Genomic DNA, 23,295 nt, shown 5'->3' on the forward strand with positions numbered 1-23,295 from the left:
TGGGTAAGTGACTATGAAATAGCAAAAATGTCCATCTTAAATAATCAATTAGGTTACTCTACAGAGGGAACAGACTCATGTCAGGAGTACAGAAAATAAGATTGAAGTAAAGTTTAAGTCAAACTGCTTACCACCTTAATATTTGACTTAACTGAGCAGATATTATATAGTAATGGTTACCATGGCACTGCTATACTGTAGAGCAATCATTTAATTAGCTTACTTTTCTATCTCAGCTATTTTCAACTGTCTAGAACTTGGCAAAAAACATAAAGTAAAGCTTTGAAGATAGCAGACAAAGCTGTATGATCATACCATCTTTCAAATATTAATTATGAAGCTGTTAAAGAGGATTTATGAAGTTAATGTTTCTGAACAGTCACACTGCTGGTAGTTGTAAAGCTAGAAAAAATAACTGTTAAGTTAAAATGTGTTGCAGGATTAGAATGTAAGCTGAGCAAAACATGGTTTTGGTCCTAATATCCATTGTTAAAAAATAAAACTGTATTTAATAAATTCTGTTGTGCTCCTAACCTTTATGTTAATACTATGGAAGTGGAATAGAGAAATATAAGAGTAGTTGTTGACAGGAATTAAATGATAGATTCACCAGCTTTTAGTTACAAGAGAGGATACATCTTTACATGGGTAGGGAAATACTAAAATGGTGTTTGAAGCTAGAGAGTTTTTAAAATACTGGTTTTAAGGCGCAGATATCTTCACTATTTTTCACTTGTTCAGTGATGTAAAGTTCAACTTGGTTTTTATAGTTGTCCAGCAGAAGCAAGTCATGCTCCTCGTGGAGTTCAAAGGTGATCAAGTGTTGTTGAAGTTTCTGACTTAGTCCTACAGCAATGGGTTTTCCAAAACAAGCTGTCAGCTTGATGTGTAAAGCATTTCATCTTGTAATATACATTGACTCAAGTTTTTTTACACAAGGAATTGAACTTTATTTTCTTATCTCTGTGTTCCTTCACCTTCATACTGTTTACTGAAACTTCCCTTTTCTCCATGTGCAAGAGGGGTGACCTGTGAGTTTCACATTCAGATAGGAACATATTTGCTTCCCCTGTCATCTGCTCAAATGACTGCCTTTGGAAGAAACAGCTATTTGTTAAAAGTAAAGCCAGCCTTTATTAGCCATCAATCCTAGCAATTCTAGGAACACGTGACTTCTAAGTACAGTCACCTTCTTGTAGAGTGGATATTGTCACAGTTAACATAGCAGAGGCTGATCATGGGTTTTGCTTGTGTTTCTTCATATATCTGAGAGCACTGTGAATATAGGCACTCTTGTATTTTCTACGGCATATATTAGAAGGGTTATTGATAAACTGCTTTTTCCAGCTGTATAGAAAAGAGGGTCCGAGGATATCCTAACTGTTAACTTGCATGCTTCCTGATGTAGCAGGCTTTGAACTTTCAACCTTTTTCCTGAATATTCCTTGCAAGCTTGAGGTTATGTTAATGATAATATTTGTTCTCTTGTGTCCTAAAGAAATACTAAAATAGTCTACCTAGTGTGTTGAAATAACAGCTAGAAACTGCAAAAGTATACTGAATTTTGAAAATGGATGATTGATGAAAGAAATTGTCGGTTGCTTTTGGGCTGATCTCAATCTTCATATCTATTGTGCTGCCAAAATGGGGGGGAACGAAGTGAAGATAATGTTAAGAAAAATGTTTAACTCTAATGTGGAACCTGTGTACACAAGACACTTCATGGGGAGAGGATTACACAGTGTCCTTACCCATTACATGACTTTAGAGTGGGAATAGTTTGAGAAACAATGATATATTTCAAAATAAGTTAGTCTCAGACATTCAAAAAGCCTTCTTTCATGGACGGGCTACTTTCTCTGCTTTTATAAGGGACCTGCAACATAAGCTTTTCAGCAACTGAAAGAACAAGCTGTTTTTATAATGCCTGGCTACACAGAGTTATGAAGTACTTTAGGTACTTAGCATCTAAGGGAAATTTAAGAATAACAGCAGGTTAAGAGGCAGAGATAAATACGTCTCTCTGCAAACATACATTTAATAATGTACAGGCAGATACTTTCCACTCAATAAAATCAGAACTGCAGAGAGAGATCTTGTAGTTTGTGCAAAGCCAACTCAATTCTGGATTATAAGTAATTGACAGCAGGTAACTGTCTTGCAGAAAGCAAAGAAAGGGATATGGGACTTGAAGTGTGGATCTTGAATTATGTGGGGTTTGTACTTTATTTTCGAAATGGGGAGACTGTATTAATACACAACTACTAGCCAAGGCACTTTCCTTTCCAAAACTTTGTTTCTGTAATGCTTAAGTGACAGATTTTAGCCAAAGGAGATGTGTGCCAGTACTGAATTTTCTTCTGTACTATAGAGCTGGTCCCCTTACCCCTGAAATACTTCATAGTGGGCTAAATACAAAGTGGTTTGTAGTTTAAAAGTATTGTGTTCTCTAGTTGATTTTTACAATGGTGTGCTTTTTGAAACCAAGACAAGATTTAACCTAAGATTTTGAAGCTAACGGTTCGAAGGATGATCCATCTGTCTCTTTGCCCATTCATCTTTCTGACAGTTGGCTGCTTGATGGCTTTCAATTCCTATGGAAGCAAAGATGGACCCTGGACATTTGAACAAGGATGTACTGGAGGGGGAAGATGCAGTGTTTGGGGATATGAAACATATCATGTAGTCAGATGTTTGGGTTTAAGCTGAAGGAGGGTCAATTTAGGTTAGATGTTAGAAAGAAATTCTTTACTGTGAGGGTGGTGAGGCACTGGAACAGGTTGCCCAGAGAGGTTGTGGATGCCCCATCCCTGGAAGTGCTTAAGACCAGGTTGGATGGGGCTTTGGGCAACGTGGTCTAGTGGAGGGTGTCCCTGCCCGCAGCAGGGGGGTTGGAACGAGATGGTCTTTGAGGTCCCTTCTAACCCAAACCATTCTATGATTCTGTTTCTACTAATCTTAATTGTAAAAACTCATCTGCCCAAGATAAGTTGTTTGTATTGCAAGAACTGGGAAAACTGTATCAAGAATAGTCATTTCAAGGAAAATTAAAAATATCAGACTGAAGCTGTTGAAAGTTGGTCCTGACTTTCATGAGAAACATCTGGAAAATAAGTAATAGAGGGAAAACTAAACATACTGTACAAGGACCATGGTGCTTTGTTTGAGAAGGTCTTAAAGCTTCATTTGAAGTAAAGAGCAAACCTTGCTTTTCTTGGTAGAAAACTATTAAAGGCTTTGAAATAAACTAGGAAAAATTGGCTTCTTTTTATGTATGGAGGGACCTGATGGGTTTACTCTTTCATACCAGAAAACAGGTTTTTGCTTTCTTCAGTTACATTTCCTATCCTATTTTAATAAGGGTGACAGCTATGTAACAGTAGAAGAATTTTTTGTGGGGCTTCACTTGTTTTCATCATGACTACAGGGTATATGTAATAAGGATTTGAACAGGGCCCAGAACATAGTAAGACACAAAACGGACATGAAGATGTGTTTAACCTAAAGCCAAAAATTTTGAGAATTTTTGCCACTTTCACTTCCCTGGCCTTCATGGATACTTTAATATGTTGTAGCACAAGGCTACATCAGTGAAAGATGTGAGAGCTGTTCAACATTGGGTCATAAGTGAAATGTTAAAGAAAATGATCAGTAGGAAATTGCTTTTGAATAAAGTGCAATTTGGAACAATTAAAATCATTATGATATGCTTAATGTTTTGTGGAAAGCATTAAGAACTCAAACTGGTATTGGTGATATGAAATGTTGTAATTAAATAGCTTGTTGGTATGAAAGACTCATACCAATAGACAAGAGTGACATTTTCTTAATTCGGAGATAGCATTTGAGATGTGATTTTGCAAGCAAAATGTTATGAAGTAAGGTACTCTGGCATTCCTGATCTTAATGTTGTTTTCTATTTGGGAAACTTGCGTGGTGCAGGAATTTAAAACATAATAAAAACTAGTTTTATGTTCACAAAAGCTCTGGGTGACATCAGAAGTTAACTTCACATGTTCTTAGTTGTAATTGGCCTTAACAAGGAGAGACGATTTCAATTTTGTCATTCTTCAACAATAAAAGGTACTGACACAAATTAACAGTAAAAGTATTAGTTTTCATGGTTATGTATTCTAGGAATGCATATCAACAAACACTGAATTGATACTACATTTGCAATTAATTTAAGATTAATATGTTAATTAGTGCTTGTAGATAATGCAGCTGGACAACCTGACAACTGGTGGATGAAACAGAAGTTATGAAGGAAAAGCTTTTCATAAACCACTGGTATTTCAATATGTTGAAATGTAATTGCCACTGTGTTTTTCACATATGTGATGGTTAAACTTGCCAGGATGCAAATACTGCATGCTTGCAAATGTGGATGAGACTTAAGACCTCAGTATCAGGGAAACAGATGAACAATTTCAAAGTCAGTTTAGAAAAAAATTATATAGCCTGGAAGAAAATATTGCTGGTACTGTCTGAAATTGTGTTTTAAGCTAACAAGTCTTGTGTCTAAAGCAAATAAACTCAAAACCCTCTTCCTTGAAAGTGTAACTTCCTGACTTATGGATTTGTGGGACATGGGAACCCTGGTAAACTTGGATTCCTTAATCTCTACTTCTTTGTTAATTATTAAACTCATTTTAAATCAGTTTTTACTAAAATCATAATCTGAATTCTTCTTGTTCATTTTGGTAGTGCATCTTCCTTGTTCGGTTTCCTGTCTTCTGTCAAATTAATTTCATTTATTTATAGCTCCCTAACAAATCACCACTTTTACATAGACAAGTATAATTACGTGCTTTGAAAATCTGAGTAAAACTTTACTTACTATGTCAAGCTTCAAGTGTTGCATTCAGCAGTGAGGTGCAGTCTGAAGTACGATTTGTAGTGATCATGACAAATGTGGCAATTCTGTCTAGTATGAGAGAATTGTATGGCTGACTCTGTATAGTAAGATTAAAAATCATATTTATGAATCTTTAGTGATGATTTGTCAAATAACTGGAAGCTTGACAAATCTCCAGTTCCATCTGTTGTACGTTCTGTGGTGGTAAATTTAGGGTGCCTCTGTAATATGGTAGTAGTAGTTCCATGAATCTTGCTTATGGGCATTTTGACTAAATAACATGACATAATGAGCTACTTGGCTGTCCATGTAATATTCTCTCTAAAAGATTCAAGCTATAACAACATGTTTAGTGTTTGTTGCTTTACTGATTTTAGAATTACTTGCATTGGGCAAGGCAAAAGCCGGTTTTATTCAGCGTGGCACAGAAATAAAAACTGGAGTTGCATGTAACATGGCAATTGACTGGGATAATCTCAGGAGGCTTTCTCAGTGTCATCAGCCCATCACTTGCAGCCCTGTCTTCAATACAGATGCATACATCTCCAGTAGACCTAAAGAACAAAGGAAAAAGCTGAATGCTAGAGCAGTCTGGTATCTGGCAATCTCTTGTTTACTTGCATAATCTGACATGAAATCAGGTGATATTTTATGTTGAGGAATGAATATGGAAATGTCTGTGTGAGGGATCAAATTGCTTTTAGGAGGAATGCACAGAAATAATTTTTACTTCAAATGTTCCAGGTTTTTATTTTAAAATCCTGAAAGCTCCTTGCTCAACATAAGTGTTATTTTGAGATTAATACATGCCATTTTTAACTATGCTTCTTACACTAATCCAAAGGTGAAGCTGAGTAATTTGTATTAATGCAACAAATGTTTTTGGAGAGAATAGCTTAAAAATCAGTAGTTCATGTGCTGCTGGCTGAGCACACAACTCATAGTTTTTCATTCTTATACTCAGTGCCCTGAACAATTTCTGAAGTGGGAATTCAATGTGGAATAATTGACTCTATGGCATTATCAGTTAATTTGATCCAGTATTCCTAACTGCTGGCTGGAAAGACATAGGACTGCTTTGGTTTTTCCTAATGGACAGCATTCTTCCATGGGGGGAGGTAAATGAACTATGAACAATGAACATCTGAGCAGAAAAGCTGCATCTCCTTACTTTGAGGAGGGCAAGATGTCTACTTAAAGATGATTTGTATTTTATTTTCTCCCCATGCTTCCTATCCTGCTGCAAGCATAGCTCAAAACCACATGTAATGAAGCTAGTTCAAAGCCTGTGGAAAGTGTAAGACTTCTTGTAATGCCATGAACTTGAGAATGAAAAACTATTCTTGTAGAACATACCCATCAACTTTGCTTTCTTATAAACCCTTAACTGATTTAGCTTGCATTGACATTCTGTGCCTTTTCTGTGTCTTGTCTACTTCTTTGCTCTTTCCATTAGATCCTCCTACTACTACCACTCGACTGCCCACGGTCCCCTGGCATCCTTCGACTGATGGCATCACAGGTTTAGCAACAGAACCTAGAATAATAAATTTCCCAACATCAACCTTGCCAGCAATGCAGGAAGACTCTTGGGGTACCGTCATCGGTAGTGCGGTGGGTGGGGCGCTCTTCCTTATACTTGTCAGTGTTCTGGTTGGAGTTATCTGCTATAGGAGAAGACGGACGTTCCGTGGTGACTACTTTGCTAAGAACTACATTCCACCATCAGATATGCAAAAAGAGTCTCAAATAGATGTTCTTCAGTCAGATGATGTGGATTCTTACCCTGACAGTATAAAAAAAGAAATAAAGCATCCAATGAACAGCTTAATATCTAAAGATTATTTAGAAGACCCTGAAAAAACAGAGTGGAACAATATAGACAATATTAACAGGTACCAGGAACGTTATGAAAGACCAATGGATTACTATGAAGGTGGAACATTGGGAATGAAGTATATGGGTGGTGAATGTTATGATGACAATGAAGAAGACTTTGTTTCTCACATAGATGGCTCGGTAATATCTCGGAGGGAGTGGTATGTGTAGTAACCACTGAAAACTAAACATGTTACCTACAGTTCATTTTGTTGGCTGATCACTTTCAGATTGTTTATACTTACACAAGAGGAGGAATAAACTTTTTGAAACTGATTTTTTTGAAGGGTTTTTATATTGTTGGCTTGACAAATGGAAATATTCAATCTGGGGAAAATGTATTTGAGCTGCTTTTTTCCCAATGCTGTACTACTGTTTAAGATTTGAGTTTTAATGCAGAGTGCTTATATTGGTCTATGTCAGAGGTAAAAAAAGGCTAAATTAAAGTTGCCATTCAAAATTGTTTAAGAATAAAAAGTAGCTGTCTTGGCTCTCCTGATTTAAAAAGTTTACCTAAGGCAATGATCAAATATAATCTTCTGGGGCATTTACTTTGCAGATTAAGTGAATTACTCCAGTCTAGATACCATCCATGGTAAACTTAATGCTTCTGTATAGCAAATACTTTACCAATTAAAGAGTTACAGCAGAATCAAAGCTTTATTTTTAGGTTTTTCTGCACAAAAATGAATACCTCTTAGCATTTTAATGAGCCTTCTTGTAACTATGTACTTAAAAGAAGTCATTGCACTGAAACTAACTTATGAAAAAAATTTTGAGGAGTAACTGTGTAAACAGGTCAAAGGCTTGTCTTTGAATAAGATGAAAAATTATTTTTTATAGTCATTGATTTCTAAAGCTTATGCTAGTGTGTATATATACATATGGTAAGATATTGTTAGGCCTGTAATTGGCAGGAGGTCAAAACTCATTACGAGGCTCTTTTTGCAAGTACACAGGGTACGATTTTGAGAGACCTGTTTCTGAAGTTTTGTGGCAATCTTACAATTGAATTTGAAAACTGGAGAATTGGACGTAACTAAGAAAACTCTAATAGATTTCAAAGCTGGAGGCTAATTTGAATTTGCTTATTCTCCTGGGTGCCAATAAATATTAAGCATGCTAAGAGGTGTCAAAGCATTTACTAGAATTTTTGTGACCAGAAGTTAAAACAGCGGTTTTACGCTGCTTCTGAAAAAGTTACAATGTTTGCTTTGAAGAGGGTAACTAGAAGTTCAGATGATTAGTAGGGAAGTGGACACTTGCATTGCTACTTCATATAGTGAAAACACACTCTCCGATGCTGCAACTACAGAATCTCTGAAGAAGGATTTTAGAGAAATTGTGCAGTCTCTCTACCACAGTGGATTTTTTTCCCTGCAAATAATCGATGCTGATTTAACAACATGTTCTTGTTCTTTAAAATGACATTGTATGCATTGTATGTAGGACATCTCGTTTGACATCTGAAGTAGTTCTACTTTGAGCAGGTTCACCAAACTAATTCTGCTGATTATGTAGGGAGGAATGAAATAACTTTAATTACAGAACAATAAATTCATAACTAGAAGAGTAGATATTTTGAAGTGCCATTTTTAAGTGTTTAGCTTGAGAAAATGAAGCTGATAACACCATTAGTATTTGAAACCTGAAAAGGGAAAAATCTCTGCTACCTTTAAAATAGGCTGCGTAATTATGGCTGCTTCATGAGCATTCATGCTGGAAGTTCTTTACTATCCTCATGATCTTTGGTAGCTTACAGCATTTAGAGCTTCACAAAAATAGTTGTATTGAGCATTGTAGACAATACACTGTGATTGCCTATGACTGCATGTCTTTAAAAAAGTTAAGACGACAGCTTTATTTGAAATTCAAATGGCAAAGCATCCCTAACCAACTTAAGTTCATGTTTGGATTAATGGAGTTCTGATACATGATTGACCAAAGTCTCAAGAACAATAGCAAATGATATTGTATGTCTCAGTAGTTTGAGTGCAAACACAAGGAAAGGAGTTAAATTTCTAGCAGAAGATTCTGATCCAAATTATTTCTGGAATCAAGAGATCATACCTCTCTTCAAATAAAGAAATACTTGATATATCATCTTTAAAAGATGGTGTTACTTGGAAATAAACATAACCATAAACCTGTTCTCCACATGGGATATCTTGCTTTTGTCTCTGTGGATTTTTTGTTTTGAATTTTAAATATATATATATATATTTAATTCCTATGGATTAAGAAGTTGAAATGTTTTGGAGTTGAAGTTGATCATAGGGATAGGGTTTATGCGTGTTGCAATGTTTTGTACATTATGTCTGCTGTAAAAAGAATTGATTGTAAGTACAAATGGCTGTTGTGTGAATAAACTTTTTATTACGTTCTGGAACATAGGTAGTGTTCAAAAATGTTTGACAGATATATTCTTCAAATTGAAGATGAAGAAGCATAATAAAACCAGAAGTTGGATAGAAGGAACTGGAGTATTTAAGCTGTATAAGATGGGCTATTTAGCGTTTCCTCTCGAAGACCCTAAGCTTATAAAATATGTGTCTCTAGAAACTATTTTAAAAAGTGTGAACCTTGAGAATGATAAATAGGGATAGCTGCTGTCCAAACAGTTTCACTTTAAGTGCAGCTGATTACACTGTCTAGGATTCACATTCCTAAATATTTTTTTGTTTTCAGTTGCTGTAGCTCTTCTTTAACTGTATTTCTTGGAGTGAATCAACTCCTGTCTATTTCTGACCAACTGGTGGTTCAAATGCTGTGTAGCTGGTACCATGCATCTTAGGCTCTCTGTCTTAGTTAGTTTCGCATGGTAGTCCAAGTTTCTGATCATTCTTCTGGTTAGACTGATAGAATTTTTGTGCCTACTTATTTGCCAAAGCAATTCAAAAAAGCAAATTAAGTGAGCCCTGTAGTAATTGCACTTCTTTTCAGTTCTCTGTGTTGCTACACTTGTTGGGATATTGCTGTTTTTCCTGGTGTTCAGAGGTAAATGGGTGGCTATTGTCATCTCAGTATGTTTCAATATTATAGCAGAATTTACCAGGAAAAAAGGCACTGTAAAGTTAGTACAGTATGAAACAGTCAAACTCTTCTGGTGGCATTGTAATCACAAGACCAAAGTGTCTTCATGAATTCTGGACCTAATGGTGTGTATTAGCTACCTGCAACTTTCTCATTTAAACAAGAGGGCACCCAGTGTAACTGAAACTTAAGCTGATTAAAAGGCAGTAGTTAAGCAAGCCTTCTACTAATTCATGTGCCCGTTCTTCAGGGAAAATGGGAATTATGGTTCTTACATATATAGACGGGTGCTGACAGGCTTGGCTTATGCCAAGAAAGCTGTTTTGTAAAATAGAACAGCAATCACTGAAGGTGGTATGTTACATTGATCTTCTGGAGTGAATTAGCTTCCTGCAAGTTGTTAACCTATTACTTTATTGCTTAACTTTAAGGAAGTCACAAGAAAAAAATGCTTATTTCAGTTTTGTTCAGTCTACTTAAACATACTTGCAGGAGTGATCCCAGGGGAGTATTGCTGTCAGGTCTTTCATATGCAGCGGGAGGACAGGAATCCTTTTAGCAGATTGGAAATAAGGTGGCTTTGTTTTGATTTTGGGTGGGGTTTTTCCCCCCAAAAAAAGATATGAGAAAAAGATGTTTGTCCAGCTTTCCTGCACAGCATTAGATTTATGAGTAATTGATAAAACAGAGTAGATAGTTGGTTTGGGTATATATAGCTAGGGAGGCTCCTAAAATTTCTTCTGGTAAGAAATTAAATAGAGCATGGTTGTGTGGTGTTTGGATAAACATGCTATATGATTATCTCCGAAGAAAAATAGCTCAAACTGCATTAGGAATGTTAGAAGTATAGAGCTGTGTTAATTTTAAACTCCTTCACTGGATCAGAAAGGTAACAGCAATCACTGTAGATCAAAGCATTATTTCTATATGCTACCTATATTTTACAGGTAAAAGTTTTAGTGAAGTTAATATGAATTATTCCAATTGTGCAACTTTTTGGTAAGCCTTTTGTTGCAAGGTTGAAACACTGAGATTGATGATGTTGAATTAAAGTATGCTAACAGATTTCAGAGCTTTATGAGATTTAAAACTTTCTGAATTCCTAGCGTAGTGAAATGGATGACATTTGAAGACTGACAAGGGTGTTAATTCAGTATGAGTTAAACATCGGATCTGACAATGCCGAGGTCAAAAGAAAAATGCTTTTTAAAAAAAAAAAAATAAAACCCAACAAACAGCTTTTCTCTTCTCTTGTTAAAATTTATTTATAAAAGTGACTTTCTTGTAGCTTGAAGTGTGAAGTCCTAGAGATGATAAATGGTCTTAGGGGTTGCTTTAAGTGTAAGCAAAGTATTAGTGAGCTTGCATGTTCATTGCTCCTAGCTCTCTTCCCCTGATTTTAAGTTTCCCGTTTTCCTTTCTGCAGACTTCAGTGGCTTTAAAGAAAGATTGCCAATAAAGCCATAGTTGTCTAGCTTTTTGAATTAACACCTCGTTTGCTCATGTAAGTGTGAAGCATGTGTTCTCTAACTTCATCTTGCCTTGAAATTGAAAATAAAAGCATGCAGTTAGTATTTTATAAAAAGTAGTCAATGAAATTTTTGAAATTATATTAATGATTCCTGAGCTCTCTTAAACCTTTTTTTTTTTTTAATTGCATGACCAGAGCCAAGAGTGCTAGTGCAGGACAAGGCTGTCTGGTCATGAAGGAAGAAACGTTTCTCAGAGCAATGCTGAAATACCTTATCTGAGTATTGAAAGTATGTGAACTTCTTAAAGTTGTAATCTATGCTATCACATTGCAGATATGCCATTTAAGCAGACATCTTCTGTTGCTGTAGCAGGGGCTGTGATTGGAGCAGTCCTTGCTCTTTTTATCATTACCATCTTTGTGACAGTGCTGCTGACCCCAAGGAAAAAAAGGCCATCCTATCTTGACAAAGTGTGAGTATGTGTTGGATTTTTTTTTAACTGAAAGCAATATGCAGAAAGCATTTATTCTGTACAGGAATTTAAATGTCTGAGCTTCCTTAGAAGCTGTTGAAGCTGTCATAATTTCAGGGCTATATTTTCAGAGTAGACAAACGTGAAATCACTTGCATTTCTGAAAAAGAAATTAGGAAGCTCAGAATGACTTCAGAGGTAATGTCTCTTTAAAAGTCTTGTTTGAAAGAAAACTGCTCATCGATATAACTGGAGGGCAGAGGAGAGGTCCATCTTGACTGATGCCACAGACTATTAATTTATCATAACTTTAGGTCTAACATGAGAGCAAATTGACCATGCTTTACAGAAGTGAAAGTCCGCTAAGATTTATCCTGATCAGTATTTAAAATTAAGCAAGCACCCACAGACATATGTGCTTAGAAATGACTGACTTAATGTGCTTTCTGGAATGCTGGTTGTTTCTTCAAGTCTCTGGCACAGACATGCAGTTTACTTTTCTTAAGCATCCAATGTGGCCAAAAAAAACCAAGCAAACAAAAGTTTGAAAAGATTTTGTCAAAGTGGATGATGTCTAGATCCTGTTTGGAACATGTATAAGAAGTGATGATGAATATCTGTAAATATAAGTCTTTTCACACGTGCTATATACAGTTAACACTTAAACTGAATGAAGAATGAAAATGTCTGTTGTGTCTGTATATACTTAATGAGGAGCAGAATAAAATAACAGCATTTAGCATAAAACAAGTTTTGGCATTTGAATCTCTTGAGGTAGCAAGGAGTAAACGGTTTTCTTAGAACCAAGTAATTTCTAACAGTTAGAAATACTGTTTTCTGGTTTATTTCTCTTAAATTCTGTAGCTGAAGTATATTTATATGAATAGTCTTAAACTTTCTATTTCCTTTATAACCATTTACTTTCCCTGAGAAAGTTATGGTAGAGAAGTCTTGCATGACTGTAAAACTGCATTGGTTGTAAGGTTTTCTCGAAGACTGTTCAAAGAAAGGCTGTGGTAGTAAATGTTGCTAGAGTTATATCTCATAACCTAGAAATTATGATTACAGTATTCCCTAATCTTAGTTAGTTGGGGGAACAGGGGGGAGAGAGTTCAACCTACTTAATATAGGATAACTAACAAATTATAGGCAGTGCTCTTGTAGACAAGCACGTGCCTGAATTATTGCCAGTGGTGGGTACGTTAATGTTACAATATCCCATATATGTGTCATTGACCGAAAGCTGTGTTTCCCTGAGTGTGTTTTGCATGATTTGCACCTAAAATAAATAAAATCTGACTGTTCAGTTGGAATTTGCAAACATGGCATGTCATATTTCATTCTTTTTTTACTACAGGATTGATCTTCCACCCACTCACAAACCATCCTCATGTGAGGAGAGACCATCCTCTGTGCCACAGAAAGAAGCTATGCTTCAGGTAAGTGATTATGTATGTTAATTGAGGTAGGAAAAGTGTTAACTTTCTGTTATTATGTTAATTTAGTCTGATTTTGCTTTCCTGGTAATGTATGGAGTTTTTCGATTGTTGATTCACAACCAAGAGATGTTTCCCTATATATGTGATATCTGAATCTTACGTCCTTGGTGTTAAAGTAATCTTCAAAGGTCAGGAAATTGGTAGATAGATCCTTCTTGTATCTCTGATAGTGTTTGGCAGACTCTGCTCCTCTTGAAGCAGAAAAAGCTATAGTTGAAACTGTGTGGTGATTAAGAGAATATACATGGCTTTATAAAATAATCTTCATATGGGAGAACAAATATACTTGGTAAACTTAACAAGTGACTTCAACATCATCATCTTTGCTAGTTACAACTGCCACTCTTATGCTGTTAGGTTTGAGTGGTGGGTATATATTGGGTTTTAGCATGGCTAATCTACCGAAATATGGTTTTGATTCCCAGTGAAGATTACTAAATCACTTTTAAATGTTTGTGGTTATGTAACTTCTAATTTTATCTCTTTTTTTAATTTATCAGCAACAAGAGACTCTGTACTAATTCTGTGACAAGTAATTGAAGTTTTAGTACGCTTTCACAGGTAGCTTCATGCAATCTAAAGTGATGCTGTCCAAACAAGACAGCAGTAGGCAATGAGGTTCCTTACCAGCATTTAGTGTTTGTGTGAGTGTAACTTGATATAACAGGATCATTGAGGTTATACACTGGAAAGCTAATTCTAGCAAGAGAGACAGTTAAAATAAGCGGGAAGCAAGGAGGGATAGGACTGCTGCCCTTAGCTACAGCATGGCTTTGCACTGGTTTGGCCTGCTTGTGAAACTCCAGGTGAATTCAGAAGGCTTCTTTTGCACTATGCAACATAGAAGAGACTTGTTTATGGGACATAGCTTCAGATAGCAGAATTGATTATTACACTTTGTTATAATAAACCAGTCTGGTCATGAAAACTGTAGATACTGACTACAGCCCCTAAAGTCTTATTTTATGGTTTTTTTGTGTATATTAAATCAGTCACTCTGATTTTTTTAGATTCCTGCTTACACTGAAGAAAACTTTAATCACCTATCAGTATTGGTGAGAATTAGATTATAATTGTTGTTAATGGGATTTTTGTTCCTTCTTCAGTGCTTTGTATAAATAATACGATTCTAACCACTGATGTGCTGAATCACAAGACTGAGGTAATTCAGGCAATCATTTGTTTGTAACAGATACTGTTTTTCCAATACTTCGGTGTAGCTGTGCAGCTTTAAGGACTTATAGAAGTCTCTTTTTTTCTGATAGAGGAAAAAAATCTTCGCTCATCTTCAAAAATGGATTTTGATGGAGTAATGCTGAAAACACTCTTGTAGATTTTCTTCATGTGACGACTGGTTACTAAAGCTCATCAAATACGAGTTGCTGATAAAAGTTTTCCTCTTTCTCATGAAATTAATGCATGAAAATATTGTTACAAATATTACATTAATATTTGCAAATATTGTTGCTGAATGAAGCCAGAAACTTCTGAGATCTATTGCTACTTTTAGTAGCACCCTGATGATTATAACATTATGAAGGTATAAAACACTTAATTGGCAAAAAGTGTGGTAGGTTTTTGTTTTCTGATTTCGAAGGCAGTATAACACCTAAGATGACACAAAAGAAACAATGTTTTTCTGTGCCAACTATGTAGCAACTCTTTCTTCTGTCACTACAATACTCAACAAATGTAATACTGATGAACTGTGTTTCTGCTAATGCATTCCTATGCTTTAAGTATTACGGTAAAAGATTATTTTGCTTACAGAATCAGAAGATAAGGACTATTGTGTTATTTGTGCATCTGTAGTGCTGCTAGATGGCAAAATGACAACAAAAGGAAATGCAATTATTCATCCTTTACAGGACTACTCACAAAGTGTATACCTTATTGTTTTCTTCTGCTGAACTCTGTTTGAATTCTTTCTTGTTTTTGCTTACTGTGGCTTCTGTTAATGAATACTTAAGATCCAAGAAAAGCTGAAGGTGACTGTAGTCTTTGGGCATGTAATAAAATGTTTTATCTAAATATATTTTGTAAATAGGGAAAAGAAGGTAAACAGGCTGTGAATACTCATTTCCCTCAAGCTGGATAAACATAGTTTTAAGTTGTTCTGGAAAAGGGATGAGAAATCTCGTTCTTTTTCAGGCGAGATGTTAGCTATGCTTTATTTAAAAATAGTGGATATTGGCATAACATTGTCAGTGTACCTGTTCTTTTTCTTGTCTGTGAAACTGCAAAGCTGAAAAGAACTGGAGCTGGAGGCAAGTTCCTAGCTGATACTACCTATAATCAACATAAGTACTCTGTTATGCTCGAGGCAAGAGCTTCTGCTTTATCTAATAGAAGTAAGTGTCAAAATACTAGCTTTAGCCAGGAAGTGATTGGTGGCATTGTTTTGGTGCAATGAGCCAACACTTGAATAGCTGTGAAGAGGTAAAAGAAGCACGTTAGCAGCCTGTCACTATGTCTTGTCCTGTTTGACTAAAAGTCTCCACATGCCGTGTAATTTATGTTCCAAACGCTGTTTGAACTGTGTTGTCTAGTTATAAATGCAAAGCATGCTGGTGAGCCTCTCTAAACAGTTCACATGTAAGCTCTGGTGACACTGAAAAGAACTGCAAGTCAAGTGTTGCTGCGTCGTCAACAGCAATAGATGACCAAGTTCAATCTGAGTGGAAATAATAGGCCACACAAGTGCAAAATGAAGTTAAAGGAGAATGAACTTAAATGATGTCTTCTGCATACTCACTGAGAATTGACAGTGGATTGATTCAATTAAAGCTGATTCTGTAAGTTGTTATATGTAATGTGCAAATTTTTTAATCATCTGTATGGTTATTGTTGAAGTCATGGTAGCTTTTTTGGATCTTGGGAAGTATTCCAGATGCAACTGAATAAACTGAAATTCTCCTATGTGTGTCCCAGCAGTCAGAATTTAACCAGATTTTACCCAGATCTGAGTAGATGACTGTTGGCATTAAAATGAAGGGGGATGTTGCAGACATTTGATAATGTTGGATAGAATCACAGAATTTTGCCAATGTTTTTCATAGTTACTACTTCAGACTTGGAAGTTTTTAAGTAGACTTTAAACATGATCTTTTATGTGCTAGTGTGAAATCATAAGCTACTTGTATGTATGTAAAAAATACTATGTAACTGAGTACTCATAATATCTCTACGCTGGTATTTGCAGATACCAATTTATGTACACCTGTGAATCACTTAAGAATTGAGAAGAACTGGTTCACTTCTGGCCCTAAAAGAGAGAGGCAGAAGTCCAAAACATAGGAATAGTAAGTGGAACAAAGGAAAAATAACAATGTCAATAGTTTTATTTACTGTGAAGACTGTAGGTTCATCTTTATCACCTTTTTAGCAACAAAGCTATTGCTTTGGGTGTTTTTTAAGAATCACTGTCATGGAAATACTATTCTGTTAGCCAAATTATTTTTTGCATGTAATGTGAAAGAGCAGTGAGCAGCCTGAAGGTTATGTCCTTGGTGAGAGAGAGATCTCTGCTTGGCAACTGAGTTTTGAGGCAAATCAAGAGGAAGTTGAGCAATGGAAGAATTCCAGTGGCTTAAAGAGGAATTCCTCTGTTGCATAATATTTATGAAAGGAGTGGGAGAGGAGGTACTAATTCAGGCAATTCTTTGATTCATTAGAGTTACTTCACTATATTTCAAAGAATATCTCTCTTAAGAAGCAAGCTACTTTACTTGCATAGAAACATGACTGAAATGAACAGTCTTTGAGGTTGTGAAAGAACTGAATTTGTCTAGCTTGGCATGCTTCTGATGGAAAGAGGAAGAAATGTTTTGTGTAATGCAATGCATGAATGTTCAGAGTTCTTGAAACATTCAGAAATTAATAGGACTTTTTTGTAGAAATGGGAATAGAAGCAGAGAAGAAAAATACGGCCTAGTACGTAATTCTAGCCATGAGAAGATTGACTTTAGACTTGGAATTTGTAAGAATACCTCATACCAAGCAACCCTGTCAAATGCTAAAACTCTTCAATGGTAATATTGGTATTCCTAATCAAAACAGGAAAGATGATGGTGAAATTGGATTACCACAGTTAAAACCATGTAACACCACTTACTGAATGACGATGTTTCTGGATCTAATTTGAAAAGATCACTCAGTACTCATAAACCTAGCATAACATTGATTCACTTAGATTATGGCTCTCCTGCACTCTTGGTTCTTTTCCTAATGGTCTTCATGCAGGTGGGAATGTCTCTTCCTTGATGAAAAAGGAACCATTATTGTTATAATTTGCCTTGGACTGAAGAGCTGTTTAGGCAAGCAAGGTTGAATAGCAGGAAGCACAAAATGTGCATGGATAAACTCGTCTATATTGATAAAGGATCTTGCAATGGAAAAAAAAAAAATAACCAGATAGGGACTAGAATGAGGCACAAGCTTTTTATTATTGGACGCTTTTGTAATGGGATTTCTGAATTGGAAAGGATGAGAAAATGTAAGATGAACATGTTGATGACATAATTGATTTAGGCTTTTAAGTGACTGTTTTGAGAAGGAGCGTGTTTAGAGTAAAACTGAATGCTTCTATGAAACACTGCAAAATGTAAAGGTAAGACAATGCAAACTATTGTATCAAAGCACAAAACCTCAGATATACTGTGTCATCCTGCAGAGAAACACTGTAGCTCAGCACCAGTTTTCTTTGACAGAACCTGATGATTTTGGTTCTGTCACTTGCTCCATGGCAGTAAAACATACAACTCCTTTCTCTAGCAAAGGTGTTGTGTTTTCATGCCATGTGATAGGATTTCTTTTCTCTCTAGTTTTAATTGAATAAATGAACCCACTGGAATTTCCGGTTTATCTATATCATGTCTAAATCTACTGTTGGTAAAAATTCTTGAGCAGGCAGATTTTTTTTTTTTTGCTCACAGCGTGTTAGCCTTTGGTGGTGATGCAGGGGTTATTGTTCCCTACCTGTGTTTCACCTTCTTGTGTGGTGAATTCATGCTCTTAGCTCAGGTATGAAAGAGCAATGTCCCCTTCTGGTAAGGGGTAAATTTCATATTCTCAGAATTGATCTGCAGATTGTGTTCTAGGACTCGAAGCAAAAGCAGTATGACTTTAAGGGTGGAGGAAAAAAAACCACATTTAAATGGAATTACAAGACAGAAAACATGACAAAGAAAAGTTGGAAAAATAGAACTATGAAGATGGTGGAGAAGAACTGCTGGAGGAGCGGAGAAAGAAAACACTAGATGATTTTTTAAACTGGTTTCACAATGCATTTGCAGGTCATGTTACAAGTTAAATAACTCAAAATTGCTTTGAAACTTGAACCGAATAACAAATGTGGAAAAGGTTTAGATAACAAATAAAGTGACTAGGATCAAAACTGGCCCCTCTGACAGTGAGCTGTCTCAATTGTAGGAAGGTTTTCTACTCATGAGGAAGTGTTTTTAGTTGCACTAAATCTTCCCTGGAGAAAATACCTTTATTTGCAGAGATGCAAATGTATAGTTATAGTACAGTGTTGTGTTTTGGGCTTTTTTTTAAGCTAAGGTTAAAAGGCAAAAAAATTTGCAACATTTAGATACTTTCCACTACTTTAGATCATTTAAAACCATACATGCCTAACAAATAACTGAGTTCCTTGGGATTTGAAAATATGCATGCAAATGTACTTTTTAATGTGTGCAGTGTACTCATTAGATGGACCCCAGAAAAAGAGTAAGGAAGCATTTCTTCCTGAAATAATAGTACTTTGTCTCCCAGTTATAATCAAATTAGAGGTAGGTATATAAACAAGCACAAAATTACAAGTTGCATTGTAATTAATAGTTTTGTAAATAAGCTAATGAGTTTTAGTTTAGCTGTTCGTTCTGTTTGGAAGGTTCCTGTATTGTCTGTCCTCTTGAGGACACAATGTTCTGCTCTTGTTTTGTGCTTGTGTTTAGAGGAAAATCGGTGAGGGAGTTCTAGGCCTGGGATCTTTTGCTTAGTCCGAATTCTAACTTATTTTGCATGTTCAAGATGCTTGTATAAGCTGATCAGCACTGTAACTATCAATTACTTGGAAATATTCAGTAACTTCACGTATGCAGGCAGGTGTCAAAAATGATGACCTATTTGAGTTGAGTGAAGAAAGTTCTTTTCTACTTATTCTTAGTTTGAGTAGGTTTGTTTATGAACTGTATGTGATGTAGCCTGTTTGTATTTTATTCTGATATGAACCCTGTTATAGAAATGAACTCATCTTGATGTGATGGTTCTTTGCTAGCCTTGATCAATGATTTTTCTTCATGCTGTTGCTCTTAATGCAGTGCAGTGATTGCTCCCTCTTTTTGGAGAACAGTTACAGGCAACATATGTTCATTCACTGTCTTCCATTTTGTCATATGATCTTATAACTGTCAAGACTCTGTTCTGCTTGTCCATAAAGCTTCGCCTTTCAAGTCATCACTCTGATATCTCTTAGACTAGTTACTACATAACATCAAGGTACAGGTTTGTTCCCTTTGGCTATACCTGAGCCTCTTCTCTTTAGCTGCTGTAATGTTATTGCAGCTTTTTGCCTACTTGGTCACCTTGGGGTTGCTGATGGCAAAGCAATGGTAAAGCTGTGAAATTGGCTAGTGACAGACTGGAGCTAAACCAAGTAGTATTAAGCTGCCGAGTTGTCTGTTTTCCAAATAAATCTGATACCTGCTCGTTGAAGGCTCCTTATACTTCACCCAGATACATTTAGTTGTATGTTACTATGAAGAAAAGTCCTTTTACTTACCTTCTTTACACAATATAAACAGGAATTACTTGCTTTCCAGAAGTTGTCTTCTGGAAATCTTCTTCAAAACAATCCCAGAGGTTGGTAGAGGGTTAATTCTTCGTTTAGAAAGAAGTTGACCGAGGGAAGGGAATGGACTGGAGGTCTTGAGCTTTACAGAGTAAGCTTTAAGTTGGGGCGGGGGGGGAAACAACTCCTTAGTTGAGGACTGCTGCTGTTAAATCATGAGTCAAGCAGTAAAAATCCTGCTGGGGAGGGACCTGAGGAAAATCTAGATGCCTCTTGTCTCTCATTGGATTAGTGTGGTGAATTAATTGGATAAACATCTATTCCTGTTGTCCAGCAGCTGCTGAATTTAGTAGTAGTCTGCCTTTTGAGATTGGACAGAACTTCCACTTTAAGCACTGAGAATATCAGAAGGTAAGCAGGGCACTGTAACAATGTTTGTCATGATTGATACATGAGTTATGACTTTAGGAAACAATTGGCCATTCTGAAAGAAATATTGAAGGACATGATGTTCTTACTACCAAGTAAAGGACCATTTTGAAGAACAGAAATCTACTTGTTCTCCTTTAGCAAGACCAAAAAAAAAAGCTTTCTAACAGAAGAACAGAAAAGATATTAGGCTGTCTGGGAAAGCTATTTGCCATCCACGCTGCTTTTGAATAGTATCTCCAAACACCGGTCAGGCAAGATATAGGTATGGGTGATTCTACTTCAGCCAAATGTTTGGGTGAACTCTGGCAGAAGTTCCTTTCTTCCATGTTTTTCTAGCTTCCAAGAGCACGGTAAGTGTCCTGATTTTTATGCCAATAGTGCTGGTTTTCAAACAATATTATCTACCAATAAATGTTACTTCCTCTGTATGTGCATGTTAACCACACATTATCGTATTTAACTATAGATAAGCTGTGCGTAGCTAACTTCAGATGTGTACAATGAGCAAGATTTCCATCTGGTATTATTTCTTAGTTAGATGATTTTACCCTAGCTGGTTATGAAGCATTTGTGTACTTGAATATGGTTTTCGTTGCTGTTAATATGTAAAGCATATACTAAATAAGACATACATGTCCTCCTCATGATATAGTACTAATAACGACCAGGTGTTCCAGACGTAATATAGCTGTCAAGATAGAGGAGCTTTCTAAGGTACTAATTGCTATCTAGAATTTTTGCGTCTTCATTCTTCAACCCATATATATTCTAATGGACAGGATTAACGTCTGTGTTATGTATATATTTTATGCACTTGTAATTTTATTGACATGTGTTGGTTCTCTCAAGCTGAGGGCTTAACACAAGCACTTCTGTCAGGTCAAAGCATACTCACCCTGTTGAGAATGTTGGTGTTTGCTATGTGTGTTCAGGCTCAATTGCATTAGCTCATAAAGCTGTCACAGAGCCCCAGTACATAGGGGAACAGTTTTGTTATGAAATGTAAGAGGTGCAAGAAGGGCAGAGAGCAATGACTATCTGCTACCTGAGAACCTGTTTTTATTACGGTGTTTCTGGGAGACCTGACTGAAGAGTTAAGTAATAGTCACCTCTCAAATGCTTTGATTACTGTATGACTGTCAGTTTTAAGACTTGTTTTGTTACTGTAATAGCTCTGTGGCCCTAATGAGTTTTGTAACTTAAGCAGTCTGTAAAACTATAATTTTTTGGGAACCAATGAAGGGCAAATAACTGCAGAATAATGTGACTTTCTAAGGCTACTTCTGTAAGTGAGGGAATCAGGTAGCAGGACCCAGCTGGATGGTAAGTTGGGTTTTTTCCTGTTCTAACATGGCCAGTGTTCCAAAGGACTAATGGCCTTAATGAATCAAGCAGTGGACTCCTGTTTGAGTTGCAGAGTAACTTACTGCTGTATATGGTTATGTTTTTATTAGCAAGCTGTACTGAACAGTAGGAACAGACCTCCAGTTAACATTGAGACGTAGGGTGTTCATGCAGTACGTTTTTAGGAGGATTTTGGTTGCTGATAGCTCTTGCCCTGTCCTGTGAATACAATGCCAGTTAGTTCCTGATGTATATCTCGCTATTAGGCCTTGCTAGACCTCTGAAGTAGGTTTTAAGCCTCATAGAAAAAGTTAATAGTAAACCATCTAAGCAGCATGGACTGTCAGTTGGAAAATCAGTCAGCAAACTTGAGTAGACAAGTTGTAAATATATCTATGCTGCTTTAATAAGGGAAAAATAAAAGTAGTTTAATTGTACTGAAAAACATTTTCTTTTATTTGTTTTGGATAGTGTCATTAGAAGTTTTTAATTTTTCAGTAGGAAGTACTTTGCTTAATTTTACCGAATTAAGAAACAAACATCTACACCCTTCTACTCTCAGTAGTGTAATTCTTCTTCAGTTAAATACTTTCGTGCAATATCAGACTCAGCATTTATCCATATAATGCTTGTGAAAACTTTGTAACTGATTTTGGATTTTACTTTGGTTTTAACCTGTGGCTTATCTAAAATCAATGTCATGTTAAAATAAAACTTTTAATCTTTCTCCAACATGCTTGTGCTTAAATAAAGTCAAAATTAAATGTGTAAATAACACTTCGTAAATTGACAATAGCACTTTTTTCTGCCAGAGATTAGCTTGTAAGTAGTATTTTAAATGGTAGTTGGTTAACACACTTCACAAGGCAGAGTGTATTTAGTGATGACTAGCACTTTTGTATAAACCAAACCTTTTCTGCAGTGTTGAATTTTGACTTGTTTCCACTGTAACTTTTCTTCTTTCAGAAAGAACATTTTGCTTTGCAAAGCCAGTACAGAGAGAAAGATGTTGGAAACTTGGAGCACATGGTAAATAATGTCTTGAATTCTTCATTGAAGCTTTGATTTCATCTTGTTCCTTAAAATAAGCTTATAAGGATCTTTCATGAAGAACAAAATATTTGTCCATCCTATTCAACTGCTGGATGTGTGGGTTTGCTATTGGAAAGTGTCAATATCATTTCAATAACCTGTATTTCCTAGTTAGTTTTGCTGACAAATTTAAATACATAAACACTATAGCTTTCCATATTTTGTTGAATAACAAAGCACAGGAGTGCTGACAGACATGGGGTTTTTTTTTCTGATTTGCTTCTTAAATGCTTCAGTTTGTGGGTTGAGATAAAGACAGTTTAATAGGATTACAAAGGGGGAAAATAATAGTAATAATAATATGTATAAAACAAGAGATGCACAAATGCAATTGCTCATTGCATGTGGAAGGAGAAAAAAGGACCTGATGCCCAGTCTAATCTGAGCAGCAATCTCACTTCCTAGCTCGCTTCCCCAGTTAT

At 36.0% G+C, this 23,295-nt stretch overlaps 1 protein-coding gene across 2 annotated transcripts in view; it reads left to right on the forward strand.

The window, feature by feature from the left end:
* The window catches only part of NECTIN3 (nectin cell adhesion molecule 3), a 71,557-nt gene that overhangs the window by 44,835 nt on the left and 3,427 nt on the right, over positions 1-23,295 (forward strand). The window contains exons 6-8 of one of the 2 annotated variants that reach the window (XM_054836858.1): positions 11,575-11,713; positions 13,071-13,152; positions 22,748-22,810. In XM_054836858.1, the coding sequence (XP_054692833.1) occupies positions 11,575-11,713; positions 13,071-13,152; positions 22,748-22,810 (284 nt within the window). Of the gene's footprint in view, positions 1-6,314; positions 8,294-11,574; positions 11,714-13,070; positions 13,153-22,747; positions 22,811-23,295 lie in introns of those variants that run through there. The other variant, XM_054836849.1, reaches the window with a different exon arrangement.

The sequence above is a fragment of the Grus americana genome, chromosome 1, assembly GCF_028858705.1.
Source record: "Grus americana isolate bGruAme1 chromosome 1, bGruAme1.mat, whole genome shotgun sequence".
NCBI classification, from domain to species: domain Eukaryota; kingdom Metazoa; phylum Chordata; class Aves; order Gruiformes; family Gruidae; genus Grus; species Grus americana.